Source organism: Opisthorchis viverrini (genome assembly GCF_000715545.1).
Source record: "Opisthorchis viverrini unplaced genomic scaffold opera_v5_2, whole genome shotgun sequence".
NCBI classification, from domain to species: domain Eukaryota; kingdom Metazoa; phylum Platyhelminthes; class Trematoda; order Opisthorchiida; family Opisthorchiidae; genus Opisthorchis; species Opisthorchis viverrini.
The window spans coordinates 1404261-1426111 of record NW_008751658.1 but is presented as its reverse complement, the minus strand read 5'-3'; the positions used below and the strand labels follow the sequence as shown (position 1 = coordinate 1426111).

At 41.0% G+C, this 21851-nt stretch overlaps 1 protein-coding gene across 1 annotated transcript; it reads right to left on the bottom strand.

Annotated features, from left to right (window-relative positions):
- Positions 1–7734: 7734 nt before the first annotated feature.
- Positions 7735–19564, bottom strand: T265_00194 (hypothetical protein; the record flags this gene model as incomplete). Its single annotated transcript, XM_009163902.1, has 5 exons — positions 7735–8067; positions 13737–14069; positions 18904–19166; positions 19203–19311; positions 19349–19564. 5 exons carry the CDS (start codon positions 19562–19564, stop codon positions 7876–7878), a joined length of 1113 nt encoding a protein of 370 aa, XP_009162166.1.
- Positions 19565–21851: the final 2287 nt, after the last annotated feature.

Below are 21851 nucleotides of genomic sequence, written 5' to 3'. Positions count from 1 at the left end.
TAAAAGTTTACTAACATGTCTTTTAACATACAAATATACTACTTAAATGTGAACATCGCTGTTCTCGTCTAACGTGGCTTGCCCGCTGAAATTTTCTACACCTCTAAAATAATAAGCCGTCGAGTACTTCAGGTGCTGCAATCATGTAATCTAAATAGTCATTCAAGGAAGAAGTGCTCATTCTAAGTTCGATTAGAAAGTGTCCAGAGATTGCATTCGGTGTCCCTGAGTAACAACTGGTGAAAAATATTATCACTACCCTCATTGAACCTTTAGTCCAAGCTACAGGGGCTATCAAGTTGCACCACTGGTGAACCGATAGGTCTGGTGTGTGCACTGAGATCACGTGCCACTAGAATAACACATAATTTTGTTCAGAGTATCAGAGTGATCAGCTCTCAGTGACGAATGTCTTTCGATGAATCTGAACTGTTTATAAAAATGGATTTCATCTTGCATGTTATGGACATATGAGCAACTGTGCCTGGGAGATCCTCTCAGTTAAAGGAGGTCCAGCTCGGGAACAAGAAGCCACACTATCCTGAATAGACTACTTCAACAACCGAATTTCTCAAGTGGTACAGTTCAGATAACGAGGTTGCCTTATGTTTGATTACGGTAATTGGATGTTGCATTCGAATTTCGAGAAAGCGTCCAATGTTTTTTTGATAAAATGCCAATGATACTCACTAGACCATCATTTCGGCTGAATTACACTTCACTTTCCACACCAAAAGTTGCAATGAAGGCAGGAACGTTATCTGAGTGTCGGAGTCGGGGTGTGAAACATAATCACTGACATCCTATTAATCAAGCCTACTAGTACAGGGTTATGTTGTTTCGTCTGGGTTGACAGAAAAATGATCGTTAACTTGACTGGGAGTTGAGAGATAATACAGACGAGAGATCTCAGTGGAGGCCTGTTTTTTCCCTGAACCTTCTGCTGTGCATGGCACGTGGGATGACCCGGCTGATATGGTATGAAATTGATGATACCTCCTGAGTCGATGGTTGTGGATGACCTGAGGTACAGACCAGCGGCCGACAATGAGTAGGAGGACTATTAGGCCCATAAAAAGAGTATTTTTTAAAAAAATTGACCGCAAGGTAGAACTGGTTGTCGAAATCTGCTGAGGTGGTTCCACTATTAAAAGCCAGGTTACCACAGACCCCAGATCCCTAATCGGAATGGGCCGTCAACCTTCGTTAGTCCGGTGTCTGTCCATTGAAGCGCTCGAAGTGAGAGATTTGATAAATGCCATGAAAAAAACTTCGACATAGCTTGGCGGGTCACAGGGGATCATGGGTCGTCACAACGAAGGTCGTCAACAACTTAGAGTGTGTAGTCAAAAGTTATTCCCTCCGGCAGTTACCTTCATGTCCACAATGTAGGTTCCCCTATGAACTGAGTCTTGAGAGGACTTATTAATTGTTATTGTCTCTGTGAATTTTATTTCAGCTGTATAGTTGAATACTTCACGTGATATGCTATACTTTCCAATTACTGCGCAATTCGCTTCTATTCTTCGAATAATCGATTACTTGCAATCAGGACGTGAAGATGCTGAAGAAATACTGCTTGTATACGACAAGGAAGTTTTTAATACAGATAAACAGCTGGCTCAAACTAAAATCCATTTTGAATGGATGAATATTAGTTAAATAATCTTTAAATTTCCTGCGCTACCAAATTCTATGCTAGCTCAAAAGCACCATTGAAGACAGCATTATCTTTTGGAATGGCCAACCATAACCACAGAAAATGGTTGGGGAAAACACTCGCTAAATTTAAGCGAGTTATGTGTTATCTTTTCCCAAGAATTCTCATACCATCCTTGTTATTTTTAGGATTCAAGGATGAGAGTGTTATTTATTGCACAACATCACCTTGATTGGCGATGAAATGCTTGCGCCCAGATTGTAAACCTCAACAAACAAATGGACCACCTGACCTACCAGACTTGTCTTATATACTGGACATCATAAACGTTTTGAAAATCAATGGATGTTGGAAGTTGTGGTAATTACTTATCATAGGCGGTTATTCAAGACATTTTGGAGACCTGTTGTAATGATCTACTGTTTGGCTGAATGCAGCAATATTCAAAGTCACGTCCGGAAATTAAACCGTCAATAAGACACCTATTTCGCAGCATTACAATGCAACATTACAACATTACAATGTCCTACACTATATCACATAATTTGGATCTCAGTGTGGTTTTCCCTTTGGGCTGCAAAGGTTACATACTACTTTATGTGCTAGACCGGATAGAATAATTCATTAATACCTTTAAAATATCACTCAATATTTAACCATATTTTGCAAAGTCCTTGTCCAAGATACCGAGAAGATCGATTTTTTGCGTGTGATTTGGGCTCACTAATGATGGTGGCTGATCGTAATGTTTAGCATTTGAATGGCTTAAAAACTCAATCCTGATCATAAAGCCACTTGGATTTCGTAGGCTGCGCATGGTCACTGCTTAGACTTTCGTCCCAAAGTGAACTCTCTCTATCATGTGATAGGTTTTCAACAGAATACATCCTTCGATCCAGTTGCAACTAAATTCACACGCACATAAAACCACGTTTTGCACATCCTGTGAAATACGACACAGGTGTGCGCTACTCTTCCATGACAATTGTTTTTGGTAATCTGTGACCGACATGGCCGACATGCCTAGCCAGGAAACACCGATAAACATTGTTCTTAATTTCTCACTTTCATCCACCAAACACACCTGGAAACACTGCTAACCTGATGGAAGTTCAAACGAAACTATACAACTGACCAAAAAGGTTCAAATGGGAACAACTGGATAAGTCTTTTTCAACAAAATATTATTCAGCGTCATTCTTTTTCTTAACTCGTCGTCTTAGTAGTCTCTCATGAGAACACACACCTTGAAGGTTCTTAAGTTAACATCTCGCTCTTTTTCCACGGAACTTAAACAGTATTCTGGGCCATCCTTTCACCTACGGCCTTGATTCTCACATCATTTCCATGCAACGAAACGAATTTTCATATCAGCCTACCAGATTACTGTAATGTTAATGCTGCCAAGTCCTTGTGTAGGCGAGTGCTACACAAACGGTGCAAAAATAATTTTCAAGTTCTTATAGTAATGTTCGATCGAAGCAGAGATTTGAATGAACTGCACAAGTTTCCACTTACCCATGTACAAGCTCCCTTATTTATTATTCGTACATTAGTAACAAACAAGGGATATACCTAAATATCAGAACTTGTTCTAGAACCTGGAGAAAAACTTAACAGTGAGCAACTCCGGCGCTAGCTTCCAAGGGGTAACAATGTGTCACAGGATCAGTGGAAATAACAACGTAACTCATGAAGCACAACACCCTCTCCCCACCCACGACGAAAGGACGAAATCTACGAGATTCCCCAGTGTCCATGGTCGATCCATGCCATCGTCTTGCAGATCGTCGGCTGTGAAATAACATAACGGAACACACAATCAGATAGGTCTGAATTAGAGCTAAATGTCTGTGTCCTTGTTTTCTACATCCAAAGGGATTGCCATCCAACAAATTTGTCAGTCCGAATCAAAAGTGATCCCCATGTGTCCGCCGTGTGAAGGCATGATAATCATTGAGGAAAGAGCCGTAGAAGGCAACACAATCATCCAGTTCGCCTTCTTGGAACAGCCTAGGGCTTATGGTGTTTTGGCGGGACCAGTGGTCAACAATCAATCACTAGATAGCATAACGACCGTAAATCAATAAATACATGGGTCTGACTGATTAACATCAGGCATTGTCGTGAACATCATTCCTACTATGGAGGCACAGCTCGAATACTCCTATTCGCGAGTCTAATTCAAATAAGTTCTGGTATTTTTCCAGGGGGACCAGCGACAAACAGTCAGGCATTCACTCACATAGCAGTCGTCTCATTCCACAAACAGACTCGGACACTACTTTGCAAGTGTGTACCTGATCCTTTCGCTTGGCAGTAAAACTCAGTTACATCTGTCATGCTAAAACGTGAAATGAAGATAACTACTGCTAAGATGAGGGCTGCAAAATCCTTCATATTGCTGGTTGTATCTAATGTAGTTATTCTGACATTTGGCTACAACCTTTGCAGAACCTGCCTCGTAAATGGTAGATGTGTTACCTTTTCCTAGGACAGTCATTTAGCTAAAGTTCATCTGTCGTTGACCATTGAAGTTGTGTCAAATATATGGACACCTTGCTGTCGTCTGTTAACCCTCGAGATGTGGGGCTTCTTCCAGTTATACCCAGCCTCTCCCTTTTCTCTACTCGTTGAAGAGACATCTTATTCATGGTTTTAGAACAGGAACCCATCAATAATGCTGACATTTACAAGGATGGTGATCACGATCCTGATAAGAAAACCAAGGACATAATCGAGGGGTTGCAACTGCAGGATCTGCGTTTCAATCTATTCCACATAGATCGGGCGTTATTAGCGCCTGCTTTGCAGGGATCGATACGAGTTCGTTAATAAACTGAGAAAACCTGGGATCAATTTTTCCTCACCATTGCGGAACCTGGAGAGAGCTCAGTTCAGAATAGCTACAGCTGATTCATTGCTAGTTAGCTGAATGTTTCAGATGCATTTCTCTGATAAAGTGTGGTTTGGCAGTGAAGTAGAACATCAGAAACACCGAGTGGTTACTGTGTTCCAGACCGAAGTCCCGATGGAAAAACCCTTTGTTTTTTCTTCCCTGATCAAATGTACACCTGTTCTTTGTACATCGAATACCTGTCAAATAACCGAGCTCAAAAACTAGATAAAAAATCAATAGATGTCACCGGTGTTGCAATAATCTAACCAAATACATCTCCTTCGTTGAAATTGATAATTCACAGTCCAAAATTTCTGATGGTGTGTGTAATAAGTTTGGAAAACGGTTAACAAAATCTTTCTCGGTTGCTACTAGTGAGAATAATATAAACAATATAAGAATGATAAGATACCTCTTTAAAACGCCTGCGGAACTCAGTCATACTGGTCCTTCTGAAGGGAGTTTTCTAAGGAGAGTGGTTGCCAAAAACGTTCACTTTGTGCAATAACTGGGTGCTCACTGTCCAGTTGTGTTTATTTCTGAAAAGAGAGAAATTATCTTAAACCAGTGGCCTTTAAATCCCATTCAAGAATTTACTGACCTCCTCGACGTTAGGTGTTCTTCCGTTAGCAACATTTAGTTGCTGTGTAGTTTTAGCTGATTTGGTCAATAGGTAGGTTTAACAACCTCGTCTTAGAAAAAAATAACGATCTTAGGATACTAACATTCGTCACCTAATGAAAACGCTTCGATTCACAAGCATTCAGTAACCACTTGGCTCAGGCACTTTTGCTCTGCTGATCCAATTTCTGAAGGCTGAAACAGACGCAGTCTTAAAAAAGCAGTCACTAATTTCGCTCCCTAAGACGTTTAGAGTTGCTCCCTTAGATGCATTCAGGCAAGCACTTTTATGTAAAGGGCGAATTAGCTTCTGGAAACGTCAATTTTCATCTATATAGGTGCTACGCACTTGGACGTACAAATAGACTGGCCTTCCATTTGGTGGCATCAAAGCTGTACGAATACAGGCCACAGTCGAATGGCTTTGCTGCCATTGTGCAACGAAGTGATATCCGCTCAAGTTGGTCCAAGTTCATTACACCAGCGGAAGCAATTTATGGGCCTGGGCACCCAGAAATACATTTCTATTCCCGCTAACTTTCATTGGTGTGTACCTCCATGTTTTCCTCCCAATTCAGTCAAAATAGACCGTTAGATGAACCAAGAAGCGTTGTACTGAGAACTTACCAAACTCTTCTGGATAGTACGAATCTTCTTTTTTGTTACCTGGGTGTAAGAGAATATCGGCTGGATATCTGCATGTACTGAATAATGTCTTGATTTTGTTTGTTCTTTTTGAGCCCGGCATCTAGTTTCCAGGAACCTGACGATAAAATACCTGCGACAGAATCTTGGCGTTCGATTGTTTCCGATCTTCTTACAGTTTCTGTGTTTGTTCACTACTTCTATGTTTTTTCGGTACGATTTTTTGTCACCACCACAATTCAACTTGTCAAAAATTTATCCCCGTGCCAATGATTTACCCCAGAATTTGAACACTTTTGTACTTACTGCTGTTTCTTATTCACCCATGGCAAATTTCACAAAATCTTGCAAAGTCTTGCAGCATATAACGTGTTTAAAATGACTTCTTGTTGCCTCCAGTAATAGTTTCATACCCCGTGCCTGTCTATGCACCTTCCATCATTAAACCGTTATTGATTAGCTCCAAGTCTCTCCTTCATGGAAAGTTTATTCTTCTACTATGCGTTCCTCTAAATACCAAGGCAGTCTCAGTCTTTCATTTGGGTTTGCAGAATATCATCATCATGACGTTCCTGTAATTGCCTTCAAGAAATTTTCTCCAATGAGGGCCTGAAATAGTAGTTTTGACTGACGCGAAACCACTAAGGAAGATTTATCAGTGAGTTGTAAAAGGGATTCAACTAATAGAGTTCCAGGGTCACTTGGGGAGGCCATTTCTACTTTACGTACCAACTAATTACCTAACTTTTAGGTAACAGATCGAAGTGGCGCTCCTAGAACCAGAGGAACCATTCCACGTACGTTTTCGCCAATGGCTGGGTTGTCAAGACACTAGTACATTCATGGGAAGAACAATCGGAAGTTGACGCACTTCGCATTTCGATTTCCATCACCAGAGTGAGTTTTCGGAAGCATGTCCTTAAAAATTGTTCGTATTTAACGTAATTTGGATTGAAGATGCAGTTCACTCCATTATTCTGCGGAAAGGTAGTCGATATTTTGTATAGCGGTAGATAGGAATAAGTATTTAACTGGTTACCTGAAATTTTCATGGCTGTGACTTTCCGCCAGCAACGTTAGTTGAGACAACTTTTAAAAGGCGTACGACAATAAAAATGTTTTCAAATGCAACGTGGTGACAAAAACAGAAGGGAGCATCTGCCTTTTCAAAGTGTTGAAAATCTAAACACCCTGGCACACAATCAGGGAAGAAACTGATCGCATATGCCAGGTTGTGCCACCCTTGCATTCAAACGTATTTAGCGCAGCCACCCAGTAGCATTAACATATAAAATAGCATCTCCTATAACCTTTATCATGTTACCAGTTTCCGATTCGTCGCTTTGTTGAATCAGAACTCGAGTAGAATACAGATTTGCTACACAAATGTTAGATTTAAGCAGTTTGTTGTGCTTTGAATCACCTAAACTGCTCTGCATAGTCCGCCTGTGGAAAGTATATAACGCCCTTATGCTGGAATTAAGTTGATTATAAAAATCACAGTATCCGCTATTTTGATGGAGTGTTTGGTAGGTGCCTCACTGAACATTATGATTGGCGCAACCGCTTTGTTAGACATATTTAGACCAAAACCAGTGGGGCGTATGACTGTGCACTGATCACGCATGGAAGTTGCTTTACTTAGTTCGACAGAATTTGAGGTACGCGAAGAAAAAACTCCCTTATGTAAAGGCCGGCAGACCTCTAAATCACGACGAAGTGAAAATTCACCCGAAACTGATGATCTCAACCTATCTGCTGAGGGAACGCATCAAATAAATTGTTCGGCTCAGTACACAGATCAACAGCTACCCAGTCGTTTTGATAATACAGTTTAAGTTCAAGTTGGGTCGCACATGCCATCGTCTATTGGTCACAGTGTAATGCGCCCTATATCGTTCAGTAATTCCGTTAACTAAAAATTTATATTCAAATAAAAATATTCGAACGTCAAATACAGTTCCTAAAACTGAAAACACAAAAATAAGCCGTCAATAAAAAGTAAGGATAAGGCATTTGAACACGAAAGAAAAATTCCTTCAGCCGTATTTCAAGCACTCGTCCTTTCTGAATGACACCTCAGTTTGTCTTTTATTTTTTTCCATCGGGACTGCTTTGTTTTCATAGCCACATCCGCGGCAGCATCTGCAGAATCTAAGCCAGTAATTTCTAGTTCACCAAATAAGTCCAAAACGCGGAGTCTCGGATGGTCAGAGATGTTATAGAGTGCCCGAACTGTGTTCTGAAAAAGTTAATCACGATATTCAGGTATAAACACACGTACTTGTAAAACAAAATAAAAGTACTAGGTTCATTACTATGAGGTGTGAAACGTCATTCCGACAAAAATGACCAGGACAACTGAGAGCCGAATTTCCACATAATTCGCAAGTGATTACTCACTACTGATACCGGCATCGTTATATTATTATTATTGGTAGTATTATTATTGTCATGACCGCCATCATCGTGGTTGCCGAAGTTGTGATCAACATCACTATCAGTCATGGTCGTCGCCACCATCAACAAAAAGAACATAAAAAGCACTGTTTATATTACCATTATCGGATGTGATCATGTGGTTTCTGGATGTATCGGTGGTCTAGGTCCGTGATGTCGGAGAACTCAGAATAACAGGTCACCCAGAATATGAAGATTTTTCACCTCAGTTTAAAGTCTCCCTCGGTGGGAATTTTACATTTGCACCACTGTTGGTATCAATTATGAGTACTGGTATACTGGGATGTAAGTGAATAAAAAAGATAATCAACATTTGCCAACGGGCAACCAGGAAAGATACAACAATAGCTACTATCGTTGTAGTCCAAGTAGTTAAATGGAAATTGTGCTCTCTGAATATGACGGACTTTTACGGAGTTACTACACTTCCACGAAAAGGTATTATTTTTTAATCCACGAACTCCATTACTCCTTGCCTTTATAGTGATTTGTGGGAGCATACTTTACACACAGTGCGCACACATTACCCAGGATGATATTACGGAATCAACCGACCCTTCTGTTACCATTAGCCTCTAAAATATCACTAGGGCCTAGTATTAAAAAAAACAAGGCAGTTTTTTTCGTATTCTGCTTCTCTGTCCTGCGTACCAAATTGTATTCTCAAAAAATGTTCACCAAAACCTCTCGTGTGCGACGCGAATGCAACACATGATGATGATGAAGTTACCGGCCGGGAAAATTCTGCCCCACAATGACAAATAGCTGAAATACCTTATGTTAGACAGGTCAGAAAGGTTTCACGGGATATTTTCCCCGGTCGTACGATGACGGCCCTCTTTTTGTTGTGTGGCAATGACGCCAAAGTTAGAGCTTGTGATACTACCAACCGTCAATCCAAGGCTGTGGATTCCCTACATAGATGACATCTCCGTTATCATGCAGCGAGTTTCAGCACATACTGCTCATGAAATGCTCAATACCACGTTTGAGGTTACCAATCTTACAACTGAACTGAAGAGAAATAACCGAATACAAGTCTTGGAAGTTCTAGTGAACAGAAAGGTGGACGACACTGTGGAAGCATGTGCATACTGAAGAGTGGTATACTGATTGAATACTGAATCCCAGCAGCAATAATCCAATGAGCCTCAAAAAGAGTTGCGTCTAAACCCTGTTCCAGGGAAACAATGCAAGCACCACATAACCACGGAAGACCGAAGAAAACCATCTATTCGTAGTACTCACGAACAATAGATATCCTAGAGAAGCTTGAACAGCAGACCCTTTAACAACAGTTACAGGATGAATAAGCGACCAGACGAGTAGTTCTGTCTTGAATCAAGAATAGATCTGTACTCACAAACAGGTTATTGGTTCGCAAAAGATTCCTCGTAGACGGCTATTCGAATGCGTTTTTATGAAAACTGATCTCAGGGGCGAAAGAAAACCAAGAAGAAGCCGAGGGGGAATGTGATATACCAAATCAACTGCAACAAATTCCTCGTTGGACAAAATGAAAGGAAATTATGCGTACAAATGAGGGAACGCAATGCGGCCGTCAGGCGACATGACCTCCATTCTTCATATCCATATATGAAGACCATGAAAGCCAAACATTTAATCTGAAAAACAGAAAATTTTGGCATACGGGGACATTAAACATCGAAGGGAAATTCAGGATTCTTAGTATCCCACGGCAGATTTAATCAATTGATGAATTGAACTGGATCCAATTCACACAGCACCACGTGCAAGAGACTAGCATTTCAACTGGAATACTCCAGTAGAGCCTAATATTGGAGTAACTAACCAAGAAACAGGAAACTCCTTGGAATAAGATCAACAAAGGTCACAAGTCGAAAACCAGATGGGTCAGGGAAATGGGTCACTCCAGCGTCAATCAGAGTAGGACAACATGGCAGGCTAAGCTCAAAGGTCACGTGGTCATTAATTACTCATGGCAGAGGATAACAAAACAATCAACTGAATCGCTGGATTGAGCAACCAATCGTGATCAGATGCCGGCTCCGTCTAGAAGCACATATTTTACCACACAAAAGACTACTCAACGGACAACCACGGACTTATTGTTACGCTCTACTATGCTCCATAACGACGCACTAATAATGCTTACCCCAGTGAACACACCAGCGACAGACTTTACAGACTCTCAAAGGAGCTAGCTTCATGTCAGATCCTAAAGTTACTGTTGCTTGACGTTCACTTTGCGACTATGGCGTGGACAATCCGAAGAAAAATACGAAGGCCGGCCGTTGTAGGAAGAGCCCTTAAGTAGGGCAAATATTCCATAAGACCTTTCTAACCTGTCTAACATAAGGTATTCCGGCTATTCGCCATTGTAATGGCGTGGACAATCCGAAGAAAAATACGAGGGCCGGCCGTTGTAAGAAGAGCCCTTAAGTAAAGCAAATATTCCATAAGACCTTTCTGACCCGTCTAATATAAGGTATTCCGGCTATTCCACACTGTGGGGCAGAATTTCTCCGGCCGGTAACTGCAGCATCATAATGTTTTCCACTCGCGTCGCACACAAGAGGTGTTGGTAAACTATTTTTACGAATACAATTTGGCCCGCAGGACATGGAAGCCGAATTCCAAGCAACTGCTTTGTTCCTTGCAGTACTAAGCTCCAATGATATTTTAAAGGCCAACTGTAGTAGCAGGATCGGTTGATTCCATAATATCATCCTGAGTGGTTGCTGTGCTTTACACGGCAGTCACTAAGATACAAAGAAAGAAGATATGTGCACGTTTGCATTTACTGACTAAATTTGTACTAGATCAACTCAATTTTTGTTAGAATTTCAACAAAAGCAAAGCGCAGATGAATATCTAAAAATGAGCTCAGAAAGTGACGTAACCGGAGTGCTTATAGATAATGTTGTAGAAAGAAAGACTGGTCCGCCATAATTTAATACAGCACGTGGCCCTTAATAACCCAGATCCTTTGACTAACCACCAGTTTCATGTCAGTGAAAAAAATATACAGCTGAGACTTTTGCTTCCCTCTACCAGACTGGCTATGTAGCTTGGAAACATTACCGAAATGACCTCAACTTCCTTGACACTTTGCTGACTACCTTTCTTGTTCTGGACATCAGACCCTGCACTGTGAAGAGTATCTTTCTTCCACTGGAAAGTTTTCCAGCTGCAATTGCATCTGCCGAACTTAGATAAGAGAAATCACTTCGGTCAAAGTATTTGGTGTATCAAACGTCTTCCGAAACCTAGACCACATGGTGTCATTGTCTGATCTCAGGATTAGTCAGCCAAAAACAGAGACGTTCAGTGAGACATTAGCATTTGCATACAAACTTTCACTGCTGTGTTTTGGTAAGCTATTAGGACAGTTTGGCCCCAACAACGTTAAAATGAAACACCTGTAGCGCGAAGTAGTTTTCCACTTCACATTCTTGTGTATTAGCATCACTGTCTCCATTTTTACCCTACTGCGGCTTCTTTTCGTCGCGGTGTCAGTGCCAAAAGAACAGAAATTGTATGTGCTAACGAAGGAAAAGCTATCAAATGCATGTCATCGGAGCCTTTAGCCTTGACTGTAAACAGATTTTGGATCTGCTGGGCGAAAATGGCAAAATCATCTATGTTGTTTCATAAACTGTTCCAGCACACGGTCCGTCTGACCTGATTTACACGTTGTTTAAAAACGTTGAAGCAGGTTTCCAGTCGTCCGATTAATTACCGTCACTATCCCTGATTAGTGCCGTCCTTGATACCGCTTTAAACTGCACGGAGTTATAGTACACCTTAAGGTTTGGTTTAACATCTTCGAACATTCTCACCCGCATACTTTCAACATTTTAATTCTATCGTTGTTGCCTACTGACATGTGGCTACATACTGTTACAGTTGAGTGTTTTTCATTTGTCTTCTTTAATCTTTCTTGCCATCTTTTGCAGTGGGCTTTTGAATACAAGTTTCCACTAGACTAAAGGCTCGTTTCGGGACAGTGAATAGCCAATGTGATGGCAGAAACCACCTATCTCTAGTCTGTTGTTGGTACAAAGTTTGCAAGCAATGAATCACCAGTTTGATCAATTTGCTGGTTCCCTGCCCACCCACAATCATATTCTCCCGCATTTGTACCGCGTACACTGAGTTCAGATGGTGCATATGTGACTCAGTGTAAACCACCTTTAGAACTTATCGTTGTGAACAAGTGTGCTCCGGCTTTGTTCAGTGTAACTGGTCACCCTGAAAATGATTACTGTTGATTGTCCGGTGTTACCCATATTCTGCAGCGTCTGCTAACGTGAATTGCTTCAACCGTCTTGAGTATGAACCACGATATATGGGTTTGGTAAACTTTGCCAATTGAAGCTGTTGTATACGCCAGTGTCTGTTGGATAGGTTTTTCTGTCTCACCCGTCTGAATTCGGTGCATTATTTAAATAAACATACAACACCTTCAGAACTTTTCAGTTTTTTCGGCCATGGCTTTTTAGACACCGGAGCTCAGCACAAGCTTTTCGCATTATCCGTTCCACCTGACAGTACTCTAGGCAAAACGTTGCGATGGAAAAGCAGACGGTTTTGGGTGACCTCTAGACGTCATTATTATGAATTTTTAGGCCTAGGGTTTCAGAATGGAACTCTTAATAATTGTAGTTCAGTTATCTGATATTAGTTTTGTAATCAAGGGAACCAGAGTATTGTTTGTTCTAAACCAAGTGCATTTTGTTTTTCGTTTATTATAAGAAACATTCAAGACCTGGACAAAACTGGTGTTTTATGAGTACTTTATTACTATTGATGATAAATTCAACAATTACCTCAAACATTATTCCTCTAACAGAGTTTAATGAGAGAGAAACCCACCAGAGAAGTGCAGTGGGCCTTAATTCAACGAGGGGTTAGCGACTTGAAAATATTTTCTGTGTTCAATTTTTTAAAAAAATCGGCTGGATGTTGCCGCAAGCGTCCATGTATCTCACATACAAGAGATTAACAAGTTCCGAGTCTGCGAGGCTGTGAAAAAAGCAATAGCCCGCTGACCAATCAGACGAAATGTGGTAAACCTCGACAGTTTACCGCTTAATGCAATAATCAATAATCGGTAGCCAATGCAATGATTTAAAGTGATCCTCAAAAGCGAACATTGACTGGTGTGCTGTTTGTTCGGAAATCACAAGAGTTATATGAAACTCTTACATCAAGCTACACTCAGACATTCGCATATACTCACTAATGCACTCATTTACAATGTGTTTAAAACGTGTGACAGGATGGTTCTACCTGTTTTATACGCTAATTTTGTGCTTACAGTAACCAATCTTATGAATGACGGTATTGCAATTCATTTCATAAATCCCCAGATATCAGTGCGACAGAAACTCAATGACACCCGATGATTGGGTACTCATTTCTGAAAAACCGTGTATCAAAAATGTATGATTTAGAGAAACTCACCACAAATGAATCGGAACCATCAGACTGAGTGAGAATTCGAAGACAAGGTACGTTGGATTGAGTGGATAGGAACCGATCCAGTATAGGCCGCATTACTTGACTGTTGAATTCAAAATGTTGATCAAGACATTCAGGCAGCTCCTCGTGCCGTGTTATGAGTCTCTCTTGAAACGACTGGTTAGAAGACGGTTGAAAATTCAATTGAAATTGTGGACCGTATGGTGGTGATAAACATTCATCATCGCCGTCACAAGGGACTGGAGTGTAAAGGAGTCCTGTCTCGGGATCAATGCGCTTCTGTGACCAACAAGAACGATGCTCTTCGTCAGGTACCTATAAAAATCAATCAACTCCACTTTATTGGATTAGAAAGCACAGAAGAAGCGTATCAACCAATTTTCAAGACCTAGGCAATCAATCATAATACCGAATCAGAGAAAAATGCTGTTTGCTTCCCATTTTTGCATTTGTTTACAGTTCTGTTGATTTAAATGTACAATAGAATGGATACAAACACGACAGATTGAGATCTCGCAGGTGTTAGATTTTATTAAAGTTTCACCAACAATGGCACCTTGGTATTGAAGTGACGTTCATCTGTGGTAGCTCAACAGCGTTTCCAAAAAAATATCAAGAATTTGGGTCGTACACTCAAAGTGGTATTCCCTCGATGAGAATTTTGCGTACCATCTTAATTGCTGAAGAGTGTCGTTGCAAAATATCGCAATAGGGACCTAAGTTTTGAGAATTATTTAATTATGAGAATATACTGCATAAGTCTTGTGGATATAACTTTTAGTTTGTAGATTTCTATACCAACAAGAAGATATACTGCCTCTCGTTTGTCACCAGTTTTATTATTGTGGTTTTACACGATGGTTTTTCGCCGTCCCCCTTTGACAGGCTGTCTCTTCTACTGTAAACCCCAGTTACTCTAGATCTTTAAAGAGTACTAGAGGTAGAGTCTTTGTTTGATCACTTTTGGAGCCATCAGTTTAACAGGGGTTCACAAAAAGCTGCAATGGTATGGAACGCTAACCTGCGGTCTCACATGATATGTCTCTTCGTAGGAAGCTTCTTAGTGATTAATGCACTTAGTCACTTGCCATGGTGACAAACAAAGTGAGATGAAGTCCTAAACTGCTGTTTGCTGACATATTTAGGAAAAAACAACAGAAACCAAAGATTTATCCGATGGAACAATAGGTCGAATTCGCAATACATTTCAAATCCAAGATTAGCCAATGCTTATCTCGGATAATTTTGGATCAAAACAAAGTGAAAATTACAAAGGATGCAAATTTTAGCCACGTACTAAGACAAAAATTCAAGGTAAAAGCCATAAAGAATATAGAAGCCCGTTGGTAGCATATTTTAGCGCCAGGAATTTAGACCTTAAACATTCAAAGTCAGCCGCTGCACTTAGTAATGATCAGTGAAATTAAAGTTATTCAACTCAATAAAAGTGAAGTTAATTAAAGTAAAAGTATTCTACGCGATGGAAGACGTTTCGCACTGTCGTTTTTCGTTTACGATGGTAAGTCACTGGCACAATGCAAACCACTGGAAAAAATGCAAGGCGAATTTGTCAGATATGTTCACGTTTATTTCCAGAGGGCCATATCCACATAGCCTAAGCACTCAAAATCTAGATCACCATGTTAGGCACTGGTTATGGAGCTGATTTTTCAGAACATTTTACGCGTATGCGTAACAGAAGTCAAAATGACGTAGAAGGACATTGTTAACAAAGTATGGACCACAATCAGTCAACTTTTTAAATCTGCGCAATGTATTCAAGAGGCATCAAATAAATTAATACGCTTCTGTGATGTAGGTGTGTGTTCCGAAATTAAAAAATAGGAAAGTGAAATAAGTTGACAGAACAACCAAATTTTATTAGGGTTGAAATACACACACATATAATAAACAACGATTTTTCTAATTTTACTAATTCAGTTGTGGCTTCCGGCTTATGGATGCCTCACAGAAAATCGTGCAAGCTGTGCGGCTTTTGATGGGAAACGGAAAGTTTATAAGTCATAAATTCTGCCAGTGCTTCTCTAAAGAATAGTAAAAATAAAGTAGAGAATAAAAAGTTCACTGGTAGTCTGTATCAACGCCACATCTTATACTGATCTACTGATTCCATAAACTGGTGCCTGTTTACTTGAACAAGGAAGGGCACATAGCCTTTTGGATAGCATTTGCCAAAGCCAAAAAACAACCAAATTAGACCAAATTAGACCCATTTATTTGTGGCTCAAACAAATAGTCCATTTAATAAACATAACTTTATTACAGAGGAAGACAATTTTAAGGGTGGCGTGGTTCTTAATATTTTATAGGAAAATAGTTTGCAAAAAAGAAATAAGGAACTAACGTTGTTGACAAACTATGCATCATTATTTGCTAGTGTCTGATGTCAAGTATCTCACAAATACAGCCCACCTGACAAGTGTTCCAATGACAAGTATCCCCAGATTAACACTGCGGTGGATTAATCACAAATTTACCACTTAGGCAATGACCCCGTTTCCTGTCGCTGTTTAGCCGTTTGCAGTAGACTCACAAATACAGCCCACCTGACAAGTGTTTCAATGACAAGTATCCTCAGATTAACACTGCGGTGGATCAGTCACAAATTGACCACTTAGGCAATGACCCCTTTTCCTTTTGCTGTTTAGCCGTTCTAATTTAAGGTTTTCTTTCTAGGTAGCCATTCTACTTAAGATTTTAAATTTCTAGTCAAATTTTATCCTGCAAGTGAATCTAAGCCACGTTAAAATATGAGAAGTACGGTACAGTCACCACATAACTTGGATGGCCTGAGTGGCAGTTTGGGTGGTACAAGGTGGCAAACCCACGTAAACAGATCTGCTGGAAGCTTTTTGCCCTAAACGCAAATTTGTTATCCCAACAGTTCTCATCTAGACCCAAACAACTTGAAATTAGAATAGTTTGTTGTATCTTTCGTGCGACATGGTAGCTATACACCGGAATATTGTCACAAATGGAAGGTGATCCATTTTCACTTTTGTTTTATGTGATACGTAGGTGGAAAATAATAACACTGCTAACAAGTCACTCTTAAGCAACTGATCTGGAGCATAAGCCCGAAAGCCTTGCGTTTGTATACGCATTAAAGTTTGTAAGATTCACACCGCTAACAATTCCAGACAGGAATGGAATGATCGTATGGCCCTTGTAGACTTACACTACGCAAGAAAAATGTGCAACAATTATCACGTGGCGCCGATTATTGTCTACGATGGCGCTTAATTGGCTTTCAGAAGAAGAAAACCTACTATCAGAGCTTGATTCACCTCAATCGATAGATATGATATCAGTTATTTGAAACTCTTCAATAGCAAAAGCATAGTATTCTTACCGCTTAGTGCAGCTGAGCCTGACTCTTGTGTTTTCAAACCGAATCACTGAGAAGATAAAATAAACTTTCTAGGTTGATGTGGTTGGAGCATACGCTAATCACACCTAACCCCCAGCTTTTAGGAAAAAGCGTTGGCTGCAAGCAAACGTTTGCTCAGAATTTGTGGTTGTCGTAAGATGACATGGTAAAATAAGGAGTAAAGTTAAACCGCATGCTTTTGAGTCTTTGGGATTTTGTGGCCGTAGCTCATATAATTTTCTTTGGAGTTAGATGAAAACCCAGAAAGATACTGTATGCAACCAACCATATTAGTCGGCATGTTGTATGCCGCACCATACAGCTAAAAGTTGCCCGTGATGGTGTCCTGGGGTCATGTCTGGTGATCCGCGCAAAGGAAGCAAAGTCTTACTTCAACATGATGGCAGATGTGTTTACTGCGATACTTTCAAATGGTATTGTTACCTTACATTTGATCGTTTCCTTATAGATCGCGTTTTTTCTTTCATTTTATTTACACTATTTACTAAGTTTTTCCTCTCTTGGTTGTATAACAGTTGATCACGAGAATTTGCTGCCTACGTATTTTCGCCAGCAATGCGGAAGATGAGAGACTAATTGCTGCTAAGTCAGTAGAAAAAATAAAAAAATTCATATCAGAATCATCGAAGAAGTAGTTTAATCGGGCAGTTTGAAGCACCCCAGAAGAATTAGGAACTCGGTGCGCTTTTTATCCGTTGTAGGATAACGTAGCCATTAGTTCAAAGAGGATAAAGGACCTAAGGCTTGCCTGGAAAGCATTCCGGCGGCACATAGTGCTACAGCTAAGCTGTTTCACCTTAGCTCCAGAGATAACAAAAAAGGGATTTCGGTTTTAAATGTTTAACTACACGTGGCAAAATCCGTATCCTTTGGGTACCTTTCGGACAAGAGTCATCATTCCGTGCAAGAGCCTACCGTGAATAGATTTTTTGTGCTGGGGACGTTTGTTTGCCGTCCTCATGCTACAAGCAAAAGTACTGTCTACTGTGCACTTTGCTGATTATTTGTAGAGCGTCAGTTCACTGTACGAAGAAACAGCATGTTACAGGACCGGGAATTGGAACCAACACAGAAGCACAGTCGGCAATCTATTACCGACTAACAGACTGGCCAATACCTCGCGACCGATTCTGAAAATTATACCATTCGCGTGGCTTCCAACGTTTAGAAATGAAAATTTCTCACTGAGTACGTAGACTGTCTGCCTACTTTATTCACGCAGGAACTGTGCAATTTCGGGTTAGTTAGGTTGGTAACGGAGGTAAGCGCTTTCGAATGCACACGTTTCTAGCATACCGTTTTTAAGCACAAATTTATGAGTTATACTTTGTTAGTATCAGAGGCCATCAACGCGGAATTACTCAGAGTGGAGGTTACTGTTCCAATGTCAGAAGTTGTGGCTGCAATTTGGTACTTAGCCCTAATGTGGCCATTGAAATTAGGACAGATTAACAGAATTGTGGTCACTTCATTCTAAGTAGCAGTTCATAATAAGTGTACATATTAATGGGTGTAACAATCAACACCTGGTGAAACGCTCCCCCAAAACTCCCACCCAGCTGCATCATGAGACGAAGTGGCTTAAGTAACAAATTGGAGTAGATACTCTCAATTCTACTGTATTCCAAATACAGGTTAGCAATCTAATAACACAATGTCAGACTTAACTTCACTAATAGGCAAAATAATATTAGCAACGAAATAATAGTGCAACGAAATGGAATTTACAGAGCTTACATGGATGTAAACATAACAGTTGATCTCTGGACGGAGTTCCGACAACATATCTAGTTGCTCGGTTATTGATAAGGCTTGTTCGCTGTTGGTCGGAAAGTCATCCAGAATATAACCCTTGAGGTGACATTCAGGAGATTGAAGTTTTTCAGATATAAGTTTGATAACAATTTTATCTTCCAAATCTTTTCCGTCAATCATTATATCCACTAGTTTATTTCCAATCGGTGTTTGCTCTCTTATGTTCCGACATATCAGTTCAGAAGCTGAAGCCTTGAGCAGGAATTAATAAATAGTATTACCGTTCACGTGTTCGCAGTTCCAAATTTGACACAGACGCTGAGCCAGCCTAGATTTACCGGTTGAAGGTTTCCCAAAAATGACGAATCTTGGTACATTTTGGTCACCCATCTGTTTTATGTTCATCAGTCGTCAAACAGTAACTCACGTTTGCACTATTAGAAGGAAGGCTGTCAGTATTGGTGGCGCCCGAAAATTTCAGTACATTAATAACTTCTGGAGGGCTTCCGAAGACTTCTTTGTCGGACTGTGGTTTTCTGCGATAGCAGTGTTTACTGCACATGCCCACGAAAATAAAATACAGGTTCAAACCACTAACCCTTGGAGTGTTAGTATTTTGAAGAATTAAAACACTGCTACCCATTACTGACACTTTTGGGTGCTTTCACACCCTTAAGTACATTTGCTGAAGCTTCTGTGTTTGTGTTGCAAGTGCGAGTGTTAGTATTTTGAAGAATTAAAACACCGCTACCCATTACTGACACTTTTGGGTACTTTCACACCCTTAAGTACGTTTGTTGAAGCTTCTGTGTTTGTGTTGCAAGTGTTAATAACCAAATCTACGCCTTCTAATGGATTACGGGTAGCAGCATCGTCATGTCAAGATATTCGAGCTTTGCGTTTAATATAGGCCTGTGTAGATCTGTCAAGGGTTGCCATCATCAGGGGCACTGGTCTACATCGGGAAAGACGTCATTTTCACAACTACGTAACACTACCAGTGCATACTACTGCTTCCAGCATGCCACTCCACAATGCGCAACACAAACGAAAAACGTCAAATAGTTTCAAGAATCGATGGTACATGCAAGTTGCTTCAGGTCAAAGTAAGATATCCCTTCCAAAGCCATTGATGGAATATATACTTGAACATTTGTCTCCCAAAACAGCACAAACATTCTGCTACACGGCATTTGGCTTGAATGTCACGGATTCGCGGAGTGATATGCAGGATTGAGGCTTTCGTCCAAGTCTCCGGCATTCCGCGGCTACCGTTCACCTGTAAGACACAAGCGAAAAGGGGGTGTAGGACTGCTCGCAAGTTCTCAGTGTGGGGCAGCAAGCTTGACTGCCATAGGCTTTGCGTAAAAATGTCTAATAATGCTTTAAACTGGGTTCTGAATGGAGTGTGAACAAACGCCGGCGGAAGGTTATTCCACGTACCCGAAATGAGAACTTTGCATAATGAAAGTTGCGCTCTGAGCTTGAAAATGTTTCCATCATGCCCCCGCTCTGTGTTTTCTGGATCAGCGGTGAAAAAGCTGTCGGACAAACTCTGTTTATACAAGGCATATGTATTAGGCCAACTCAGAAACGACGAAAAATCAGGGAAACAGGTCAAGCACCGCAAGAAGCGTTCCATGGTCCACAGATTTAAGGCCGTTGTTGAGGTATCCGATACGGTACTTAGAGTGACACATAGTTTCAGCAATCTCGTGCTGGCAAGCCTCACGCTGAGAACTTGAAGAGCAGTCCTACATCCTTTCTCTACTTGCGCCTTTCAGGCGAACGACAGCCACTGAACAACAAGAACAAATCCAGGGAAACATGAGCGAATGACTTGATTCCGTGTATCAGTCCGTGAGACCTTGAACCCGTGAATGTCGAAATCAATAACTGGGTTCGTAATTCCACGGTACTATTTACGCAAGTGTAAGCAGATGTATACAGGAAACCTTAATCGTTAACACTGGGAGCGTCAAACGTTGCACAGGTCTGTCACTGAACGACAGTCCAGTGTCAGCATAAACACCTCAAGAAACGGCAAGCGGAATGTAGGCGGAATGGTGTGGGTTACGGTCGTCCTTTTCGACGACAGTCTGGTGATTCCTTTTGGTGGTGTGATCAGACGGAACTCATGAGATTTCAAGTCAAGGCAGACTCAGCAAGGAGGACACTTAGGTGCATGTGTAAGTAGGTCAGCTGGGCACATTCACACATGGACACAGGCTGACGCAGAAATATCAGGCGGGGAGGTTTTTGCGGCAAAGTGAGTGGCGGGTAAACATAAGCAAAACAAGTGAGGAATTTAAAGTAGATAGGCGGAGTAAGTAAAGAACGGGAGAATTGTCGTGAGTCACTTTAGTTTGAACAGTCATCAACAATTTTCGTAGCAGCCTGCTAGACACGCCCAGTGATGGCCACGTCCTTCGTACGTCCTGGGTGGACAACGTTTTTGACATATTCAATGAGCGATCTGACGTATGCCGCTTTGGGTATTTGGAAGCCTGTGCAAGTGACACGTGAGGAAGTGCGCTGAGCCATCCGCAGAATGGTCAGTGCCTTCGAGCCAATTCACCATGGTGCCGGAAGGAAGAACTGTTTCAGGAGAGCCGGATACCGGTACCATTCTTGGTATCTATTTTCGTGATAGGTTCTGGTCCATTTTCACCACGCTCAAAAAAGATGTTTAATGAGACTAATCTGAATTACAAATGGACGCACTTTTCGTCATTCAGAGGAAGGGATCAGCCAAGGACTACGGTTTTGCAGCGCCTACATCCAGTTGTAGGGCACTGGCTATTGAACTCCAGGATTTCAATTTGTGCGAGAAGGTATACATGGACTTGGTAGAAATTCTGGATGGTCGTTGATGTAGATCAGGCGGTGGCCGAAAAATGGAACCTCGGGGAACTCCACTGAAGACCGGC